This window comes from Gallus gallus, chromosome 4, assembly GCF_016699485.2.
Source record: "Gallus gallus isolate bGalGal1 chromosome 4, bGalGal1.mat.broiler.GRCg7b, whole genome shotgun sequence".
Classification (NCBI taxonomy): Eukaryota; Metazoa; Chordata; class Aves; order Galliformes; family Phasianidae; genus Gallus; species Gallus gallus.
Window position 1 is genome coordinate 13,141,337 of NC_052535.1, and position 23,510 is coordinate 13,164,846.

Below are 23,510 nucleotides of genomic sequence, written 5' to 3' on the forward strand. Positions count from 1 at the left end.
GCTATGTACACTGTGCCCAGTCCCTCCCATGTTAAAAAAAATCACAAATACTGTCATAGAAGAGATGAAAATGCATAACACATTCTGATTGCAACTCAGGAGAAAACAAAGGGAAACTGAAATCAAGGCTAGGAGTTGTAATCTCCTGGTTTCTTTTTCCTCACTCTGCCACTGACCACTGGTAGCACCCTGAGGAGGTGTTCATCTTCATTTATGTACCTGCAAGGCAGCATTTAGCAGGTTATCCCTTGTAAAAGTTCCTGTGGAGCTGATTACATTTATATGCACATAATTAAGTCATTAAAAAAAGTCAGCAAATTCTTATATTTAAAATAATTGAATTTTTTTTCCTCTTATCCTCCTTCCCTTGGCCTTTTGAAATGTGTGGTTGGTATTATTGAATACAGGTAGGTTTCCTCACTCCCTAATGTCTTTTATCTAAGTGCACCTCTTTCTGATGATGTTTCAGGCTGATTTTACTGCCTTCTTAAGAAGAAAGACGAAAAGTGCTCCCTTGAACAAATGCATGTCAGCTCCCTCTGGACTGTGATTCCAGGAGCCAGGGATAGGAAATCAAGCAGGAGCTGAGCAGTGAGATGGAAGCCTTTTCTGGAAAACATGCTGTTCATGCTAAGCTGCTTTAAGTCAGTTGTGAAGATGAAGTCAGCAGCAGATTTATTACCTCAGGTACATTTTTCCTTTTGATGAAATCCTGTTGTGGAGAAGGGAAAAGGTTTAGTTTCCACACAAACAAAGGAAAACAACAAAACAAACATAAAATGTATTAGAACAGATAACTCATGCTATCCTCTTGCATAAAAGGAACTGACAGTTTTCTTAAGCATAACACAGCACATAGTTCTATGAAGAGAAAGCTACTCAAGTTAGATATCTAAATCTATTTATTCCCTGAATTAGGTTTAATATATACAGTCACAGCTGTATGCATTGCTGAACATTCCAAGAAAGATGTAGAGATCTAGCCAATCCTGAGGGTACCTCTGATTGCTCATCCACAATGCTCATTAGCCCTGTTTCCATTTAGCATAATAAGCTACATTAAAATTTATTTATTTTTTGATTAAAGCAAATGGTACTGACAGTAGACACAGGAAGAGGGTATTTCATCTTGAGAAACACATTGTTAAGCAAAACAATATCAGTCCTGAGTGCTCAGGGCCTTGGTGGCAGCAACCAGCCTCATGCTGCTCTTTCTGCTCTCTCCTAGAGAAAGGAAGCCAGACACAAAGTAGGGATGCAACAAGCAAGGCAAAGACCTCACCAACAGGGTGCAGCTCAGGTGCTCCAGAGGAAGGTAACCAGAGCAGCAGCAACAACAGGTCCAGTCAGCAGTCTAGTAACCATCAGCAAACATAAGGTAACAAGATATTTCTAAGGTTAAGCCAGAAAACCCAATAGCAACTAAAAAATAAAACTAAGAGGAAAACGATCTCACTTCTCCCTTAACTTAAAGCCACAGCTGTAAGCAAAACTCCTCCAACCTATTATGTCCTCCTACACACCCCCACAACCATCAGAAGATGCAGGATAAGGGTTCCAGGTGAGGCTGGTCAAGTCAATCAAAACATGTTAGTGCAATTTAGGGGCCTGACAGCTGATTAATAGGAAGTAAGAGTCTAGAATGATAGAAGAAATACTAAATTTGCAAGTGCATGAGGGATGTGTCAACACATCTGTAAGCCTTTCTGAGAACAGGTAAGAGTAGGTTGATGAAGTTATTTTTTAAATAAGGATAGAATTTAAATATATTGAAATGCTTTCCTTTCCACATTATTATTTGATATTAAGCTAGGTTTCTGTAGTTTAGCAAATTACTGCTTGTTTGTAATTAAGGTACTATAACTTAGCAGTTGCATGCTTTTACTTTACCTAAATGATAAATAAGTCCATCTTGGTGAGGTAAGCCCATGCATTTATTGTGTTATAACAGGTTTAGAATGGTTGTCACTGTTCCTTATCTATGATCTTGATCTCAGCTATCCAGTACTAAATTAATGTTCCTATGAAGTAAGGTACTCACCAGAAAACATTCTGTATACAAGCAGCAAATTGCTTATACTTTCCCTATTTATTCCTTCAAACTTCAACGTGTCTATACAGTAGAGTGAAGATGTTTTTAATAGTTAGTCTTTCTGATCCTTAAGTGAGAAGTTAGAGTGAAGGCTGGCCAGTACCTGTTGTAAGTTAAGTTCCTCTTTCTTAACAATGCTTTGGGCTAATCACAATTTAAATGAAACATTGAATATTTTAGGAAGATCCTGTTTTAGGTGACAGTAAACCCAAGCAGCTCAAGGGAAAAAACAAACAACAATCACTGCTTCTTCTTACGAATTTTGGAAGAATTTCTATTATCAGAGTACTACTTCTTAAAAGATGAAAAGCAGAAGATCTGATTGGATGAGAGCATAGTGCTTGAAAAACAGCTAACTATATCATCAGCTTCCTAAAACAGGTCTAGCTTTACTAGTCAAATAGCAGTGGTCTTTCAGCTTATTCAAAAATATCAGAGTAAGCACCTGTACAGTTGAAGGAGTAGTACAGTTAGGGTGGTACTTTGCAGGTGTTATAGTTGGAAAGATGAGCATGGTTAAAAAAAGACAGTTAAGGAAGAAATGCTCACCTATATTCTAGGCTCACAGTAGAAAACCCCAAAAAGGAGGGAACTCTAGAAAAAAATCCTTCCCCAGATGGTAGTCAGCCATTAAATAGGGCCTGGGAGGGGTGGAACCAGTCACACAGGTGAATTGCCTTCACCTGTACTCTCAGGGCTGATCCAGTCCTTGCCTCAGGTGATCAATCAGTGGTTCAGCCTGTGACTCAACAGTTACCCTACAGCACCTATTAACAGAGTCCTTAACACTTAATCATTTTTTATAGGCCTCGTGGAAAATGTTTGTAGGGGAAACTGTTAGGTCATGGCCTGAACTGATGATTGAATGATAGGGGTATGGCTGGCCAAGGAAGCACAGGTGCAAACAACTAACCTGTGCTTCCCACCTGACTGGAGGCAGTGGACCCTGGCTCCACCCCCCTGGTTCATTTAAGGGCTAGCCTCAGAGGGGAGGTTATCTGTCTGGAGGTCACTTTGTTAGGAGTGTTCAGTGGGGGTAAGTCAGCTTTTTTTCTTTATATGTCTATTTGTATTCCTAGTAATGCTTTGCCTGATATTACAGCAATGTTTTGTCAGAAGCAGTTTTACTGTTTCATTAGACAGACTCTGTTATATATGATTTTATTTGAAGTAAGGCTTAAAAGCGCATCTTTAAAATACTGTATATTTAAGATTGTGATTCACCATGTTCTGTGTCTAATTCTTTTAGGCTTTTTTGTTGTGAGAGTGTTGAATTTCACTTTGTGGGGTCTCGTTTTGTTTATTTGCCTTTTAAAATGAAGGTTTTTCAGAAATCCCTGAAACAATTTCTGAAGTGTAGAGTATGCCTCTGTGATTTCAGAGGGCTGGTGCCTATAGTGGGAGGCTGAAGGAGCTGGGCTTTTTCTATCTGGAGAATAGAAAGCTCTGGGTTACCTTATATGGCCTTCTACTACTTAAGGGGAGCTTATCAACAGGAGAAAGATTGACTTCTAATATGAGCAGATAGCGACAGGACTGGGGGAATGGTATTAAACTAAAGGAGAAGAGATTTAAATATTAGAAGGAAATTCTTTACTTGGTGTGGTGAGGTACTGCACAGGCTGTATAGAGAAGCAGTAGATGCCTTATCCCTAGGGATGTTCAATAGCAGATTGGGTGGGGTTCTGGTCAGCCTGATCTAGTGGGTGATAATCCTGCCTACAGCAGAAGGTTGGGACTAGATGGGCTTTAAGGCCCCTTCAATCCTATTCTAGCTTGATATTTTCAATGTGTTATTGAAAAGTCAGTGTCCTCTGTAGTTTGTGCTCACAATATTGTGCTGTTTAGGGACTAAAAGGGAAAATAAAAACAAACAAACAAAAGAAAACTCTTACAAAAACCTCATAACCTCCTAAGGAGGCTGTGGATGCTCTATTCCTGGAGGTATTCAAGGCCAGGCTGGACGTGGCTCTGGGCAGCCTCATCTAGTGGTTGGTGACCCTGCATGTAGCAGGGGGGTTGAAACTAAATGATCACCGTGGTCCTTTTGAGCTTAGGACATTCTATGATTCTATGCTGTAGTGACATAAACTTGCTTTGATGTTTTCCCTGGGCAATGGAGGATATGTTCCACTTGCATGTTGAATTAGGCTTGTTAAGGTGGTCTTAAACTAAAATGGGTAAGGAAAGGAAAAGTGATTCATTGAGGAACTCAGTCCTATCCTCATTTGTACTGCAGGGCATAAGCAGGATGAGTGCTTATGTATGATTCCTTTATCTGTAAGAACTACAGATTAGCCAGGGAGTGATTTATTTAGAGCTGATCCCTGCAGTTCTAAGGCAGGTAAATATCAGGTAATCCAGACTTGGTGTTAGGCTTTATTCTTGTCCATTTGTTCCTATGTTGCCCTTGTGCTTTTATGGATACTCATACAAGCACACAGGAATCTAGCTCAGAGTGATCTGGCAGATTTAACTGCGTTTGTTCAAAATTAATTTGGTTCCCTGAGTTACACAAGTATAAGTATGAAAATGCATGCATAAAAAGGTAGGATTGTGGCATGTTTGGTTTAGGTAGGTGCAATTCCCCAGTTTTTAAGCCAGTGTCTACCTCTTTATTGCCATTAGTAGCTGGGATAGCATTCTTTTAGCCATGTGATTTAGGTAGTGAGTGTTGCGTTTGGGGCAGAGTTTGTGTGGAACAGTCCCCTGCTTGGGCTGAAGAGTCTCTGCAGATCTAGTTGTTTCTTTCTAGGCTATATGCATACACTGAGAGGGTGTGGGATGTTTATTCAAAAGAAGTATGGGGTCAAGGAGATGTAATGTAGTCAAGACCCAAGAGAAAAGTTAGAAGAGTGATGAAATAGGTGATATTTTCCTATGAGAGCTTGTGTCCATTTGTGCTTTATGTGGCATAATTTATATTCTGGTATTATCTTACTGTGACAACATCTGGGCAAATGACTGAAGATGGACTGAGTGCAAGATGGTTTTTGTTAGGTGAGAAATTATGTATGCTGTTTTCTTTCTTCTTAGCTTTTCTTTGAAATGTTCCTGGTTCTCTTTTGATGGCTCAGTTTTGGACACTGTCTCTTTGTGTTCAACTCAGCTTGCCATAGTTTACCATGAAAGCTCCATAAGTATGTTATTCAGGCATAAGAAAATGCATGAAAATAAACTCAGTTCACATCTTGCTTTTTGAAAACTGCATACTGCCTTCAGTTTGCTCTTGGAGTCTAAAGAGTTCTCACAACTGTTACAATTGAATTTTGCCAGGAGGAAAGTAAAGAAACCCGTAAGCCTGCAATGTCTGATTTTGTTTGAAGGAAAAAAGTTTTTAATGACTAGTTAACACCACAAACCTGTCTTTACTTTGCATTTCATGTACAGTATGGTTCTCCTTTTGGCTTTTGATACAGTGCTGCAGTGGATCACATGAGGCACAAGAGAGCAATTGCACCTCTCTACAGTAAATTCACCTTTTCCCATTGGTAGTACATTCTTTTATTTTTACACACTTGTTAATTTGCAAGATAAGTAAAGGTGAACTTGTGTTTCTTGTTAACTTCATATACATTTAAACTGAAAAAATGTTCACTTTCCTCTCTCATCAAGCTGTGATGTGGTCCCTGTGAGGGACGTTCCTGTTACTGCAGGGAACTGTCAAAATTTCGTGGAGTGTATTTGAGGGAATTATTCCTTCATATTAATGTGATTCAGAGGTGCTTGGTCTGGGAAAATGACAGGAACATTTGTCAAGTAAAGTTAAATGGTATACTTTGAAATATTTCATCACAACATTTCTATATCACTTGAATTGTCACTTTATGGGCTTGTTATTTTACAGTGAAGATTTTAGGCCTGGAGATGCACAAAAGCTCTGACTGAATGTTGACAGCAAAGAGTGTTAGATAATCTCTTCCTCGGGGCCAACTAAGAGAGCAGACACTGAAGCAACACAAAAAAGCTGTGTCCACTGACTAAATACTTCACTGATGTGGTTGGAGGATGTGGCTTAGGTAGAGTGCGCATTGTATCAGTCCATGATCTGACTACTCTTGTGGATTCTGTTCTTTTTTTTTTAATATTTGGTGGCACCCCCTAAAGCTCCAGGTTTTGGAGTTCTGATTGTGATTTTTCAGGCCATATGCTTCCAGAGACGAGACTGAGAAAAATGACTCAAGTGAATCTCAAGGTCCTTAAGACTAAGGCATAAATAATACTTGTTGTATATCTGTAACTATGTATCTTTTTATTACTTCTGTTTACTTTGTATTTAAACAGCATCATGATTTTTTTTTAATCCTGACTTTTGGAAGCTCTGGGGTTACTAATTCTGTGCTAATGAAAGTAAAGTTCTGTGGGACTTGGCTCCATATGTAAAGCAGATCATCTTTACAATTGGATATAGCGTGCACTATGTGAATACTTGCTATAAGAAGCGTGGCTCAACTGAGCTGATACTTGATGCCTGTGATAGGCTTCTGTCAAGGACAAAATACTTGCATTAAAGAACCAGAATATGGGCTTAATATGAAATAAAATTTCTCAAGGTTGATCACTTCCACTGAAAGTTGGGAGGCTGTAAAAGAAATAATTAGAAGAATGTTTTCAATAGAGGCTGGCGTACAGGCATAGGAGGCAGTCTGAGATCTACTGCAAGGTATGTTATCCTGACCAGATATTATGATGTCTCTTAGCAACTGGTCTTTTCAGTTCCCCAGAGAACTTCTACTGCTGACAGTGTAGTACTACTCCTTACTGTCTGTAGAGAATACGTACTGCTACTCCTGCCTACTAGCTACCAGCAAATGCTTCCTCAGCAAAACACTGTGTGAATGCCTTGCTATTTTGTATCGCTGCATAATTCTTCTGATAACCAAATCTATTAAAATTCGTTTTCATCCAGCTAAATCCAGCTCCCTGAAATCAATTGAGCATTGTTCTTTGAAAGCATCTTGTGCTGGTATGCATGTAACCAAATCCTGAGGTGGCCTTGCATGCATTCTATAAGCAACAAGAGACACTCTGTTTCAATTAATCTTCTTGATGTACACTTCTTAAGGGAATTTGAATATTACACTCAAGTAAACAGTTTTAAATCTTTAGGAAGGATCTTCGAGTGAATGAAGTTCCTCCATTTTCCCAGCCAAACTCTACAGGTACATAAAAACATCTGTACTCGCCACTCAGCATAAGAATTGATAAGGAGAAGTCCTAAGTTCTGCCTTTTGTATGCTTATTATTTTCTGATGGCTGGCTCTCAGCAGCAGTACTTTTTGAAGGTACTTTGAATTGCTCTTCAGAATTCTTCAGGGATTCCAAAGTCACTCTACTGATAAAGTAAAAGGACTTTGGAGGGATATAGACTAGCTGAATATTCCATACAGTATTCTAATTCTGCATGAATAGAAAACAGAAAAGCACGAGAGTTGTGCAAACGTGATCAGCGGCATTCATCCCACTAGAGGGCTGCCTGCATATGCTGCATTGATCAAAAGGCATCGAGCATGTAGGCTTTTTTGTTTAGCCATTGTGTTGCATGAGTATTTTTATTTTTGCTATTACTTTTTTTCCTTCTCAAATTTTCTGTCAAAACCAAAGTGAAAAACTGAAAATATGATATGCACTTCCAAGCCTGACAATGGAGATAGCCAACAAAGTTCTGCAGAAGGCCTCAAATATCAAAATATGTCATGCAATGAATCTGCCTATTGAAAGCAAATACTGTTCAAAGGGGCTGTACCATCTGCATCCTTCCCAGGCCTTTGCACTCGAGGCAGGGGTGATAAAAGCAGCAAAAGTTATGATTCTTTTATCTTTTTTTGCATTAATAAGATAGTAAATTATTATTTACATCTCAGTTTTATTGGCATTAGATATTAGGGATCGAAGTGGCCACTAGATACTTACCAGAACTGTTGATCAACTTGGAGATTCTTAAAAAGCTTTGTCTGGACCGACATCTTTTGTTTGTATGTTTATATAACAATCATGCTGGGGAGTATTGATACAGAAATATTTTTGTTATGCACACTTTGTTTATGACCTTTTTTATACCAGTAGGAATGCTACAGATATTCTATGCAGAGGCCAACCAAAAGGATTATATTATGTAGTAAATTTCACAAAGATGTTAATATGTTTTTTTTAATGTGCTGAGGATGTATGTAGAGAGAGGTGTAACAGATTTCTATTAACACTTAAGACTGAACTTTTGAGCATGTATCCCGGAGCACTGTACAAATATATACTCTTATTTAGGTATCAATATATGATGGAATCTTCCTTCAGGATTTCTTGCATCATAATTCCAAGATGATTTTCATCAGTTTAAAATAAACTGTTTTGTTAGAACAGACTCAAATATTGGACCAGATTAATCCCAGGTGTAATTGTATGGACTTGGATCTAAGTCAGATCTCAGTGTTATATCTGGGAGAGTCATTATTGCTGCATGCATTAATGTCAAAGCAAGACTATTTTGTATTAATTTGTCCTTAAAGAAAGCATTACTGAACTCACTGTAATCCCGTTTTCTCCACCTGATAGCACACTTATGCATGACCACCTGTACTTTCATCTGCAGTAACACTGCCTCCATTTCTTTCATGAAAACAAAAGATATTCAGATACAACGATTGTTCATTTATGTAAGGCTTTGTATACCAATGTTTCCTGTTAGTGACACACTACAAAGTGCTGTTCTTGTCACTGCTCCATATTAAAACAGTGATTCATTGTTAAAGAAATTAGTCCAAATGAAGGGCGTTGGTTTTGATTTATCTGACTCTTAAGCATACTGCAGATTGTGCTGGCAGCTGAGGGTAGGCTGAGGTCTTTAATCAATCCAAGAGAGAGGTAGAACATACTTGGCAGAAATACAAGTATGTCTCTGCCTTGCCTGGGAGATGGAATTTTAAGGCTGAGAAAACTCTTAATGGTTCACAGCGTGGTCCACTTCTTTTGGTAATAGCTCTGAGCTTTCAGTGAAGATGTGGGCAATTGATTATTAGAAACTGGGCTGAGGGGGGCTTGCTGGCTGCTGGGGAACCAATATATAGAAGTGCTGCAGGTTCCTATCAGTGTGTTGAACTTGACTCAATGCCTTCACCATAAAGCAAATAAAATTATTTTTCTTTTCTTTATGAAGATGATACAATTGTCTGGCAGCACCCACAGTTGATACAATGCCAATTCAGGCATAATTTGTAAAAAATAAGTTAATTTTTCTGAATGTAATGAGCTTTCATGAAATGATTCATGTCTAAGATCAAAAGGAAATGTTTTCTGAACTACACAGTGTCCCATTTCCCTTCAGGGCCTCAGACTTCTGTCATGATAGGCAAAGTCATTCCCTTTGGGTTCTCTGAACCTGAAAATTTATTTTTCACTTTGAGGCAATGAGATGGTGAGGATTCAAGTGAAATTTCATGAGTCTGAGACTGGACTTACACAATGTATTGCTGGGGTATTTTGCAAGTTACTTACTGTTTTGTGTTTGTGAACAGTCTACCCCAAGGTGCTAATTAGCTAGAATAATTGCATATACATAGAATGCTGTTTTCTTCCATAAAAATAAATCTGTGATTGGGATGAATTTAACTGCAAGCTTAATTGTGAGCATCCTTGATTTCCGAAAACAGCAAGATAATAGCAAATATTTTTGAGTGATGTTTTCAGTTTTAACCAAGTATTTGAAACTTTTTCAATTGTTAATACCACTAGTCCTTGTTACTGATTTGTTAGATGAACTAAACTAAATTTTGTTGTTTTCCACAAAGTCTAACCTCAATATCTGTTTTTAGTGGTTAGTACCTTCATTCTATGATTGTAATCAACTGTTTCATTTGCCTGTTTACTGTGTAGGCTGGAACAATGTCTTTTGTGTGTTTCACTTTGACATATGTATATCATTTGTGCCATGTTGAGTGTTCTTCTTCTGACTTGAGCTCAAAGGTGTCTGAGCACAGAACACAGGGCAAAGCGTGGCTGCTGAAATCTGTTGCTTATGAAATTAAGCAATGTGGATGCAAGTTATTTTACATTTTCTTAGGGGCATTCTATTTTTTACATTAGACTTCTTAGATGAATCAAGTCTTGAGGATATTTGTGGGTACTAAGTAATAATGACATAGGTTTTAAATTGAACACCGCTTCAGAAGTGGCTGCAATAGGAGGAATCGGCATGATCTCCCTAGACTGATGTAACAGAAATGAACACCAATTACAGTGTATTCTATCCACTGGGACTTAGCCCATCATTTTGTCTAATTATGGTATGAATTCCACAATGGAGAAAACCCTTCTTCTGTAAAGAACGAATTCCCTTAGAAATACAAAAAATCTTAAAGAACTCTAATTATGCATTTCTCAGTAGATAAAGAGAGCTGGAGAGAGCCTGTGCCAGCCTCTTACCAGAGTGGAAGGGGAAAAAATACAAAAAAAAAAACCAAGAAAGCAACAGAAAAAAACAACAGAAAAAGATAAAGGATTACCCTGGGAGACAAGGAGGGAATATGAAGTAGTTAGTATAAACTTCTCTAAACCTTTATCTAGGCTTTATTTAATATAAGATCTGACTGTTCTGTGCCTAAGAGCTTTACTGTCAATTGCAAGTTGATATAGATCTATTGATATTTACTTGACGAATAATGTTGGACAAGAGAGATGGTCAAAACAATGTTCTGCTATACTCCTAATAAGTTTAGAGACACCCCAAACTAGCATGGGTAACCCAGACTGGTCAGGCCTGCAGTTAGCTTTGTGTATTGTAACTTGTTAGCAGAGATGTTATAACAAGAAATGGGTTGCTTGAGATAGAAAAAGGATAACCTCTGTCTTCCTCGTTCCCAGTCCTATTTTGCAGACTAAACTCCGGCACAGATTTGGTTTGGCTTCTGCAAATGTGAGGTAGTTCACTAAGCTCTACTGAGGGTTGTTCAAAAGACAGCTGAACAGCAAAAAGAGTCAGCAGCTGAGAGAAGAGCTGTAAAGCTTCTTCAGCACAATAGAGGGTGGTTATAGATAAGAATGACAAAGAATAGACTATAGTCACTCAGGAATGAGGTAACAACATGTATGCATGTCACGAGGCGTCTGTTTATTCTGAGTTTTTTAAATCTGCAGTATTTAATGTAAAGGCAGTGTTTTACAGTGAATTTGCCTAAAATGTCTTCCCCAGCTGCCTGGTGAAATTGAGTCCAAACTCTTATTTTCATTTGACAGAAGGGTCTTGCATCCTTTATAATGATGATCTTTCAAATTAACTTTCAAGAAAGAATAAACAGCCATCGCAGGAGGAGGACTGCATGTTGCTTTAATTTGCAGATTGGTCTATTTAAAAAAAAAAAGATTACTGCTGAAAGGTTATACCTGGGGAAGTGGAAGACTAGTATAGCTGGAATTAATCACCTCAGAGACAGGCAACAGCTCTCTTTGCTTGCTGGCCCTGGAGACACTTGTTTGCCATGTTTGTCTTTCCCCAGGAGAGTAGCTGATTCTGTAGATGTCTTTGTCTCTGAGACTGCTACTGTATGGACCTTCTGCTTGTTCTTGAATTCTGAGCTGAATCATGAGTGGGAGAATGCTAAAGCTGCATATGTATGAATGCAGCAAACAATAACAGACCTTCCTTCACTTTGCTTGGCTGTCGTATGGATTACTGTTGTGTCATGAGTACATGTGTGCATGCGTAAAATGGACTCTGACCCGAAGTTTTAGTTGTATCTGCAGTGTCTTGCTCTGTCAGCTGCTTTTGAGGTGTAAGCCATTTCTCAGGTTTCTTCAGCAGAAGGCAAAGTTGCTGAACTAACCAGTATTCATAAAATTCAAGCCCTTAATAGGCAGAAGTGACGCCAACTTTAGAGGTGTTGTCTCTAAGCTCTGTCTGAACTAACAACTTGCTCATGGATATGGAAGGCAGATGTTCTCAGGAAGGCTTTCAAGAGGACATCTGGTCCATCCCACTACCTCAAAGCATAATAAGTTCTTCCTAAACTCTTTGTTATTTCTATTGTCCAGTATGGGCACAGAAAACACTGAATTTCCACTAATGTATCCATTTGAAGATATTTTAATACTTCCAAGCCTAGCAAAATTCACTGGAAAAGTTGAAATTTCACCAAATCTCACCCAGGCCAAGTGTATATATGCTTGTTGTGAATGCTTAACTGTACCTCCTGCAGAAAGAGATGCTAATCCTTTCTGAGCAGCCTGAATGTAGAGTTAAATAGGGCAGTGGGGCAAGGGTGTGCCTGGTAGCAAACTGGTGCATACTTGCAAACAAAAGCCAAACAAAGGCAAAACAGCCCCAGTATTCTGATCTCAGTGGCTCCTTCCAGAGTAGCTTGCAGTTGCACATATGGAGAACGCTGATGTGCTGTATTTGTCAGCTGTCCCTTCAGTGTTTGTTATACTGTACAACAATAAATAGCTTCAAAATTTAGTATATAATGTAGTACAACATTAGGCAAAACCAAGGGTACTCAGAATGCTCCTGTTTTGTTGGATGATTTCAACAACAGTGAATGACATTTCTTTTCCCACTAGGTACCAACATGTACTGAGTGCAAACTGGTATGTTACCACCTGGACTTCAGATGTTGACAAAAACAGCACTGTAAGGACTGTTTTGAGACTTTCCAGGGCTCTGGTAGCATGAAAAATGTAAACAACAGTGAACTCACATCAGTTTAATTCTATTATGACAAGCTGTAAGATTTGCTGGTGGAAGCCTCCTACTGGCTTCCTGGGCTATTAAGTACTAATTATGTCTCAGCTATTTTGAAAAGTTCCTGGTAATCTAAGGATTATTGAGTAATGTTATAAGTGCTGCACACGGACTACAGTGAGTATGAATTAGTTTGAATTAGGGTTGCTAAGGCATAAGGTATAAAACAGAGTATCCTAAATTTAGCTTCAGCAGATGGCAACTAGGTTTATGTCTTTCAAGCTAATATTACAAGATCACATAGCCTTAAAAAGCTACCTTCAGTTGCACTCTATGCCACAGTATTGGAAACAACTACACGTTAGTTCTGAGACAAAGGATTATGATATGTGTATGATGCGTAAGGGACATGTGAAGAACAATGGGGTAGGTAGTGCAGAGTGCCTGAGCCTGTAATGCACTCAAATCCAGCTCATGCGTTTGCGCTGTCCTATATGTAGAGCAAGCACTCACCTGCCCACAGAGTTCAAAGATAGCCCAAGTACAGCTTGCTTCTGAATGTCCCCTGCTTTTCAAGGCAGAATTTGTCTAATGTCAGCTCGCAGAGGTGCCTGTGGTATGTAGAAGTATCCCAAATAGGTGCTGCTTTATACCTCATCCTTCTGTAATGCTGCTAGGTACATACATATGTTCTTCATAAAGCCACAAGGAAATATCAGCTAGTAGCTATTGATGTGCAAGTGTTTCAGGACTTGAAGAGAAAATAGGTTGAGGACAACAGTCTAGATTAAAAAAATATGGATTTCTTGCTTACAGAGGAGAACAGATGTCAAGTGAGACCTCATGCTTTGTTACTTGACTTGTATGCGCCAGGATGCTGAATCTTAATTGATTGCTGATAAATGGGACTCGTGAGTAGAACTTTGATCTTAAAGACAGGATAAATGTAGAGAGAGTCAATTTTGGAAGACCATGGCTATTAGTTTGATCATATTATAGCTTGAAAATGGGTTAATAAATCTAGAGGAGAGGGAAGGGAGGGAAAGGGCTCCTGAATTATTCATCATTTGTTTCTCAGTTGACAAGTTTACACAGAAATGAAATTCAAGTGGGAGTATAGAGAGTGTAATTTCATAATTACATATGAATTGAACAGATGTTTCCATATAATATCAAGATCTGCTTTCACAACTTGGCATTGCCTACATCTGGACAAATCAAAAAAATTCAAGACTGAAAATTCAAATTCAGTTCAAGGTTATTTTTCTTTCTTGATCTGCTAACCTGCTTTAATGCTGTAGCTATCTATGTGCACTGCTATGTTACCTCATGAGTAGTTACCACATGTTAGTGCAGGATGAGGGCATTTTTCTTCTGGCGTAGACAAGGCATGCAACTAATTTTCAAGTGTCAGTCTTCCTGCACAACTGCAGAATGGAGGAGGTGGTGAATTTTATAAATAGTCGTGTTTCTGACTTGTGAACTGTAGTAAAGATGGAAGCAAACTATTGTGGTTCAAGCAAATCTTACAAAGACTGCTTGGGGTCGTCTTACAGAGATACCTTCCTGAGGCCAGCAAGTAATTTAAAATCAAAATAAACTGTATTTAAAAGCAGAGAAATAGGACAGCAACTACAGACTCTAGTACACGTTCTGGTATGCATCTCTGTTTTCTGGCTTTCCTGATTACACTTTTTATCATATTCTGCAAGAGTTTTTAGAGGAATATGGGTCTGACAGCAGTGATTTTCATAATGTAAATTTTATTGAGGGACTTGCACATGTTGCCTGGTTTACAGCCAGTGGGTCCCAGCTAGTCAGTGTCTGAGTTAATGACACCAGGTCTTCTGTGCTGCCATTGATGGTTATGCAGTAAGTTATAGGGCTTATACAGGTGGGCAGAAGTTCCTTCCACCACCTCTTTTCATCGGGGTCTCTAAGTGGTAGGAATCCTGAAGTGCATTTCCACATCTGTGAACTGCTGGACATTCTCAGTGCTCTCTGGAGGTGTGGTGACTGGGGAAACAACGTGCTTCAGGCGCAAAAGCATGGTGAATAGCAATATGAGAAGAATAGCCAGAAGTGTTAAGAACAATACCGCATACACATAGAGACCAGAATATTTATCTGCTGTGTTGTCTACTTCTGTAGCCAGAGTTGGAAAGTGAACACGTCCAGTCAAGTTTCCATGGAATTTGAAATAAATCTCAGTCATTGCTGTCAATTTTGCTACATTTTCTCTATTTACTTTCAACTTTAATATCTTACCTCACTGGTCTCAAAGAGTAGGTCAAAAGAAGAGGCTTAAGACCAATGGTGATCTGTCTTTTTTGTAGAATCCAGGAAGAAATGCTCCATCCTCTTGTCCTCTAACCGTTTCACAGAGTTAGCAGACTCCATGACATATGCCTTCATAAATTATAGTTGCTATCATAATGATAACAAGTGCTAGACTTGTATTTTACATGACCACCAATCTCCTCTTTTGTCCTCAAAATCCTTGGCTGCTGCTTCTAGTAGGTCACCTCCTTTGGAAGGTGAAACGCTTTGATTCTTCTTTCAAATTGATCTGCAAGGGATTGTATAACTTTGGTCTTTGCAAGTGCTATTTTCCAAAAACAGCAAGTTTTCTGATAGCTTTTCCAATAGCAGGTGGTTTATCCCTGCATGAGATGGGGAGAGTTGGAGTCTGTTGGGAATCTTCTCTCTTAATCCAAGGTTACTGATACTTGCTTGGAATATGGAGTTTCCAGTTTCTTGTAATGCATAGTCAAAAAAAGTTGTCTATCTAGAAGGAAAAATGAGAGAAATGAAACAAAGTTCAAAAATAGCCTAGCCTGTATGTGGTAGCTTTAGGTAAGAAATGAGTTTAATCCCTTGTCATGCTCCTGTGAGCCACTTAGGCTTAGTGCATCTTCTGCTCACTTTAACTGGAGACCTGGGCAGAGAGGAACCTTAGGAGGTTCAACAAGGGTAAGCACAAAGTTCTACACCCATGGGGTAGTAACTGCATGCGCCAGTACAGGTTAGGGGCTGACCTGCTGGAAAGGTCAGATCTGTGGAGAAGGACCTGGGTGTGCTGGTGGGCAACAAGTTGGCCATGAGCCAGCAGTGTGCCCTGGTGACCAAGAAGGCCAGTGGTATCCTGGGGTGTATCAAGAAAAGTGGCCAGAAGGTAAGGGAGGTGATCCTCCCCCTCTGTTCTGCCCTGGTGAGGCCACATCTGGAGCACCATGTCCACTTCTGGGCTCACCAAATCAAGAATATTTTCCCCAGATAACTTCTAGAGTGAGTTCAGTGGACAGCCACAACAATTATCAGGGGCCTGAAGCATCTTCCTAATGAGGAAAGGCTGAAAGATCAGGGACTTTTCAGCCTGGAAAAGAAAAGACTGAGTAGAGATCTTGTGAATATCTAATGGACAGGAATCAAATGCATGGGGCCAGGCTCTTTTTGGTGATGCCCAGTGACAGAACAAGGGGCAATGGGTAGAAAGTGGAGCATGGGAAATTTCATACAAACGTGAGGAAAGACTTCTTTACGTTGAGGGTTACAAAGCACTGGAACAAGCTGCCCAGAGAGGCTGTGGAGTCTCCTTCTTTGAAGATGTTCAAAATTTGCCTGAATGCTTTCCTATGTAACCTGCTCTAGGGAACCTGCTTTAACAGGGGGTTGGATGCTCTCCAGCGGTCTCTTCCAACCCCTACAATTACATGATTCTATGAAGTTCGGAGAGAGACTATGCAAGTCTAAATGTTAGTCTCCTCTGGTAACACCTGGTTCTTATAGGTAAGAGAAGGCCCCACAGTCTATGGAATTAGATGTCACAGAATAAGGGAAGAAGAATCCAGCCAGTGCCATACACCATGTGTTTTTGGTTTGTTAGGACCCCCTGTTTCTGTTGCAGGGTATGCTTGGTTGGCAGCCAGAATCTCCATGTCCTGCCAGGGCAACTCTTCCCCAGAATACAGCACTTCAATCACCCTGTAGAAACCTTAATGTTTCTGCACTGTGGTTTCTTTCAGCTGGAAACACAAAACCTAAACACTGAAATTTCAGTGTAAACAGAAAGCATCATGTTCTGACTTAAGACCTGAATTTCCTTCTTAGTGAAGGAAAAATGATAGCAGTGAAAGTGATGCAGTCATGTATAATGTTGACTATATATACAACTATGTATACGTAAGAGATAAACAGAATAATATTAATAGGGTATCATATTCTGGCAGTCAGATTAAAATGAAACATTAGGTCAGAATGTTAAAAGCTCTGATGCTTTTAGATAAAGACTTCACCTAAAAGACATGTTGCTGCAAAACATTTTGACTTTGGACTTTTGGGTTTTTAAACATAGCTCTTTTATTGACAATACTTGATTCATTCTTCCCTCATGCACCAATGACTTGTTCTTCAAGGACAGGTGGCTGGAATATGAAAGCCTGAGTCATCAAGGAGCTTTCATTACAAGCAAGGCAGACCTACTATTGTTCATGTGTTGGGGAAACATCTGTTGTACTGAGATTTTTGGAGGAAAGGTGTTGGGCAGTAAAGACAGCATTGATAGCCCCCAACTTGTATGGCACTTCCTTTTAGTATCAGAGCATTTGGGAGGAAAAATAATTAAATTTAGGGAATGTTGGACCATGTCTTGCTTGGTAATAGGCTGGGACAAATTTTTGATGGGAAAATAGCTCATTTAAATTCTGTGTGGGTAGTGGATTTTCTCTGTGCTTTCAGTAGGACAGTGTGAGTATGCATGGTAGAAAATGGGGGCTCAGTATTTTTCTGGAGTCTGACCCAAAATCTTTTGAGCCTTGAAAAGTGGGGAATAGAAAAAAGGAACCTGCAGATTAGGCAGAGCTCTGGGCTGCTTGTACAAGTCAGAGTAAGTGTCATAAATATTCTCAACTTTCACAGACATATAGGCAACAATACTACATAAGTAATATGCTTTCCTTCTTAACTTGGTAGGAGAGGCAGGAGTCTTGAAGAATCTCTAAGACATCTTCTAACGAAGACAAAGCTTGTATGCTTCTGGCCTGTCAACCTGGGCCATGATGCCAAAACTATCTGACCAGGACTGAACAGGTACTGTCTTCAGAAGATGTCAATCATGCAGGACTGGAATGAGAAAGGGGAGCAGTGGAAATGAGGCATGAATTTTTCAAGAAGCATTTAAGCTTGATCAGTGTGACTTATACTTCCAGTATCCCCTAGGTATGATTGGAAAAAAATTCCCCTTTAAACTCCCTTGGGCATGTAACAACTGGGTTGTCAAGGTACCTATAAACAGCAACACCTGTTTTTGTCAGAATTACTGCAGTAAGGCATTTGCATTGTATTTTTGTAGCAAGTCTTGCAAACCAAGGCAAACAAACTTTTTATGTACAGATCATAAATTTCCCCAGAAAACAAAGTTTACATTATATACAGAAATCCTCACAAACAAATGCATGTAGCACTACTATAAAAAAAAAAAGAAAAAAGCTACTGAAAGAAATTTACTGAAAGAAATTTCCAGCCCATCCAAGGCTGGAGTATGTATAGAAATGTTTGTTTTTCAAAATCCTCAGTTTGCTGCTGAACAGCTTGGAAGAACTTTAGATTTGAAAGCTTCAGTTAGGATGTAGTGGGGTTTGATTTGGAGTTTTCCTCCCATACACACTCCATTTTATGATGAGTTCTCTGAGCAACTGACTTCAGGAGAAAAAGCAAAAGCAGGCTTGTGGACTAGTCTCGTTGTCTGGTCATAGGGCAGCCTTAGGGCACCCCTCAAGGTCTAACAGTGAGCAAAATGAACAGTGAGAGATCTGTGTCTGTGAAACTCTCGCAGCCTTGTTATATAGTCTGTGGCATTGACTCTAGCAGGTCTGGAGCTGTGACAAGAGCAGGGGACATGAAGGTGAAGGTTGTGTTATAACCAAGCACTTTGGCAATTACAGGGCAATGTATCTTAAATGTGTTTTTCAGACATAAATGACATAAATGAAAATAATTTCCCCATGAGAAATATTATGTCATAAAGCAGGTGGAAATTATATGCCCAGTAACCTTCATTATCATTTGTACTTAATTATCATAACCTTTGTACTTAAAGTAAGATTTCATTGTTGATAACAATGTAGTCAATCTGGAATCTGATGCATGCATTAAAGTATAGAACAATGCCCATCTCATCTGCTATCTCACTAAGAGCAAAAGTCAGAGCTGGTTTCTCTACTTAAGCCATTAGGCTCTCTCCTCCTTTACTTTATAAAATTAGACTGCAGAATGCTAAGGACATTAATCTTGAATTCAATAATTAACTATAAACCAAGATCTTGAATTGAGAAAGCTCTGCTAACAAAAGGAACAGATTAATAGTAGAAAGTATTAGCAGTAGGGAGTTGGCACAGCTTTTTTTTTTGTAGTCTCAACTATAGAATTGTCAGGAGCAACCAATTATTCAGGATATTGAAAGCTGTAAAATTAACTACATCTTTTCCAGAAATAATTCAGTAGCTCCAGGCAGCACCAAAGATTTCTGCTTTTCAATTTGCCATTTATCTCAGTGAACGCATCTCTTTGGATGTTAGCAAATTCAGCTTGAAATCCCTCATTTAAGGAATGCAAACTTGAGAGCCATGCAGATCAAGGTAATGTGAAAGTAAATGGGTACACAAAGGTTCTACAAAACCTGTGTACAAAGCAGGTTAATATTTATAACTTTGTGTAACTCATAGTACTACAGACAAAACCTCCCTGGCTACCCTTTGAAGACCACCAGTATGTGGACAAATAAAGTAGAGATTTATTAGAGAGCAGAGCAGAGCAGCATAAGTGGTGCCAAAATCCACTGTGATTTATGTTCTTCATCAAGGCCTTGTTGCTCTACTCTGGCTGGACAATATATCAGTTTCTAAGGAGCATCAAGCACTGTTAATGCTCAATGCTTAATGGATACAGACTGATTCTGAACAGACATTTCCTTTTTAGCGCTTTGTGCTCATTTTTATGCAAAGATTAAAAACAAACAAAAGCAACAAAACTCTTCATTTAATAACAGAAATCAACAGTAATGAAAATAGATACCCCAGACAAAACACCAATTAGTTTTTTTTTCTTGGAGCATGTCTCACCAAGAGAGCAAATCTGTGAGCCAAAACTTCATGGGTATTGCAATTACCACCCGCCATCTGCAGTTTCCAGGGTTTGGGGATCTTCAGGGAACTATCAAGATATTTTCCCTGTTCTTAGGAAGCCTGCATGGTCCCTTTGCACCTTTATAGGTCACAGAGGAGCAGAGAATAAGATTACCCCCCCCCCCCCCAAACAATACAGACAGACAACATGAATTTGTTCTGCAGCTCCTGTCTTATCTCACTTATTTCCTTTTACTCCCAGATAGCTTTAAGTGTCACCTGCTAGCAAGGTGTCTCTGAAAGTGCAGGCAACTTTTGAGTTCTTTTGTTTTTCCACTCGGTACTACAACTACTGCAATGAGTAAAGTGGGACAGAATAGAATGATTAGTCCAAAGCAGTTTAAGGTGCTCTGAGCTGTCTTACAAGCACAGAAACATTTCTTATAGAACACAGACATTACCAGGTGTATTCTGTCTAGGAGACTTACAGAGATAAGACAGTGTTGAAGAAAGGCAAACAAGGCATTAAAGTATCAGTTCCATCCATGGCTTACGTTTTCTCCAGGGAGTATCTGAGGGAGAGGAAAGGGGGGGAGTGTCTCTTATTTCAGTGGTGGATGGTGTTTTTTGTTCTTATGCTGAAGTGCAAGATAGTATGGTAGTGTCTGTGCTGTGACAGTGCATAGGAAGAGAACAGAATAAAGCATAGTTACCTTTCAGAAGTAGGAGTTTTAGGATTAGGCACTAGAGCAGCTGGTTCAGACCATGAGCTTGCTGGTGATGTATCAAGGAATATCTCCTCCTAGGTAGAGGGATTAGTGCAAAAAAGATTTGCTGTTTTACTGTTGGATTCAGGATATTACCTTTTTAGCGCATTTGGCATATCTGTTGCTATCTTCTCCTTTGCTCTTGAATTCATGTGGTTTAATGTCAGGTATGGCTCTTATTCCAAGTCTTGATGTCAATTTACAGTCTGACTCAACAGTATCAGAGCTGATGCTCTGTTCTTCGTAGGCAATAGGAGAAGAGGATAAGGAGCTTTCTCTTCATGTGCTTCGCTGCTTGGATGGAAACAGCATAAGCCAGCAGTTCACTCCCTCAGCAGCAGTAGGCAACAGTCAGAGTGGAGGGGATCGCAGCACTCGGCGCTGCTGCATCTTGGCAGCAGGCGAGGAGGGAAGAGAGGGAGGCTGCCAGCTCATCACACAGCAAAGTTTGTGCAAGGTTCTTCTTAACCCTTTCGTGCTTGCAAGTGGTAAACAAGACTGAGCTGCCTGCTAGTTGCGGAGTAAGATGTGAGCCAGGAAGAAAGGGTATCAATTTCTTTCTGGTTTTATGCAAATTGTAGAGGTTCTGTTTGTTTTTTTGTTAGTTTGTTTTTGCCTCTTGGGAGGGATTCGCTGGGGAGAGTTCCCAGCTGGGCTCCTGTTTGCAGTCGTGGGCAGGTGTGGCTTGTCTTCTGGGACCCTCAAACATTGCTCTTTGACATTGTTGCTTTTTACGTTGTTTTTTTTTCTTGGTGCTTAGTGTCTGGTGTTCTGGGGAGGTCTCTGTGGCTGTTTTAGCTTACAGTTCATTTATCTCCTGAGGAATTTGAAACTGTTAACAAGTGTACCCCTAGCTTGAATGCCTTGTGGCTAAAAATGATTTTTTGCTTGAAGCTCAGACTTATCTACAGAAAAGAAGCAGGAGGAGTTGGATTTAGTGTGGGAACCCAAACAATCCTGATCCCAAGTCACTTGACCTGCCTTTATTACCTACCCCCAGAAGACAAAGTGCAGGTGTTTTGTGTCCCTGTTCTGGTTATTATACAAATTAAACAGTATGAAAATCAGAATTTTCATTGTCTGCACATTTCAGGAGGGTGACAGAGGCACAAAATTCCTTACTTTACACAAGGTGACTCAGTTTTCTGGGGAGCAGAAGACAAACATTTTATCTCCTTAGCACAGCTCTCTCCTGGTGGTTCCCTATCTCAACTGCCTGAGCAGAGGGGCCACAGGGTAATGAAAAACAGAGCTGTGTGAGTCTTTTATCCTTCTGGAGTGGAGGAGTATATTATAAATCCATCCTTCTATGGGCTTCAATCTCTGAAACTCACAAGCACAGTGTATTATTGCAGTGTTGCAGTATTTAGGTAAAAGGTAGTCTTTATAAAAACTACAACTCTTCCACACTTCTGTATTGGGAAGAGCCCTCTGAAAACAAGACTTTGTAAGTCAGATTTGATTACTGATTTTACTACACATTTCCTTTGTTGTAATGCCATGTGTAGTGCCTTATTTTGCAGTTTGTGTTATGATTCCCTGCATGTGTATTTTTTTTTTTGCTGAAATCAGTCCAGCTTCTCCTTTATCAACAAACTACCCAATGGCACCTCCAAACCCTGGGAACATGTCCTTTTATTTAAGAAGAAATGAGTGAGAGCACTGGTTTAAATAGAAATTATGTTGTTGGTTAAATTATGAAACTCCGAAGAGGCAGACAGGCATGCGTGTAAATCCTGCAACCCAGCTTTCTATGTAATGCTAATGAGCATTGCTGAAATGAAAAGATCTCTCTCACCCTGCAACCCAGCTTCTCTGCTCAGCTCTTTTTCCCTTTGTTGATTTTTGCAGGAAATTCTCTCCCTTTTGTAGGACCAGGCTGCTCTTTGCTGGATGGGCATACTTAGATTTCTTGTTTCCTTTGTAGCAGGGTATAATAAAGACATGAATTTAGATAATGTCACAATTTATACCAGCTGAAGCTAATGATTGCTTGACTGACTGATTGCTGAATTCCTGAATTGTTCAGAAGTATGTAAGGCTTTATCTCTATGTAAATTTTTGGAACAATCAATGACAGATTTGTGTGACATAAAGGTATACAAATTGCCTTGGAAATACACAGATATGAATTCAGTGAAAATAATTTAAGAAGCCATCAGAAATTTGGAGGCTACAGAGTAGAATCCTTGTTAGGTTCCTTCCTTCGCATTGCTTGACCTGTGTACCAAGTGTTGGTCAGTTAATTTTATACATCTTTCTCATAACACTCCCACAGCTAGTAAAATTTGGTTTTAACAAGGACCAAGGAGATATCTGAGTGATTATTAGTAGCTGTAATCTATATATTTCTTCAGAGATTCTTCTGTTATCCAAATTCATGAATTCTATGAACAAACTAAAGATTACTTTGGATCTTTCAAAATTTAATTCAGTACAGCTGCAGAGAATGAAGACAGAGCTGGGCTCTCCTCTCTCCCCATGTTGCTTTTGCAGCAGAGACATCCCAGGTTATTCAAGCTGTTGTCTGCAAAGATCTTTGATAATTCAGATCTGTTTGTGTGTGGGAGGGCCAGGATCAAGTGGAGGTCTCTTTTGCTAATGCAGATGATATTTATTGAACTCTGGAAAGAGGTACATCTGTACATATATCAAAGATGACAGAAAACAGAAAGAGACAATCCCTAAGTTTTCAGTTCCAGGGATAGAAAGTGTTAAATTAGTGCAGGTTTAACTCAGATGTCATGTCTGAAACACTTTCTGTGTTTGGATGTACTTTCTGCTTGTTTTGAGGTTACAGTCAATACCAGTTCATCATTTATCAATTCATCACCATCCTTACCTTTTCTCTTATTAAA

The 23,510-nt window shown here is 39.4% G+C and overlaps 1 protein-coding gene across 4 annotated transcripts; it reads right to left on the minus strand.

Moving 5' to 3' along the window:
• Nucleotides 1-14,510: 14,510 nt before the first annotated feature.
• Nucleotides 14,511-21,070, minus strand: SERTM2 (serine rich and transmembrane domain containing 2). 4 transcript variants are annotated; one of them, NM_001397456.1, is made up of 3 exons: nucleotides 20,749-21,070; nucleotides 17,729-17,885; nucleotides 14,511-15,552 (listed from the first exon to the last, which is right to left on the minus strand). In NM_001397456.1, exon 3 carries the CDS (start codon nucleotides 14,977-14,979, stop codon nucleotides 14,701-14,703), a length of 279 nt encoding a protein of 92 aa, NP_001384385.1. In that variant the 5' UTR covers nucleotides 14,980-15,552; nucleotides 17,729-17,885; nucleotides 20,749-21,070; the 3' UTR covers nucleotides 14,511-14,700. The 4 variants fall into 4 exon arrangements, with proteins under 4 accessions (NP_001384385.1, NP_001384383.1, NP_001384386.1 ...); NM_001397454.1 differs by lacking the exon at nucleotides 17,729-17,885; NM_001397457.1 differs by lacking the exon at nucleotides 17,729-17,885 and having other exon boundaries at nucleotides 20,599-21,070.
• Nucleotides 21,071-23,510: the final 2,440 nt, after the last annotated feature.

Coding starts and splice junctions, on each gene's coding strand:
- SERTM2 (NM_001397454.1), bottom strand. CDS start 14,979: ATGACTGAGATTTATTTCAAATTCCATGGAAACTTGACTGGACGTGTT.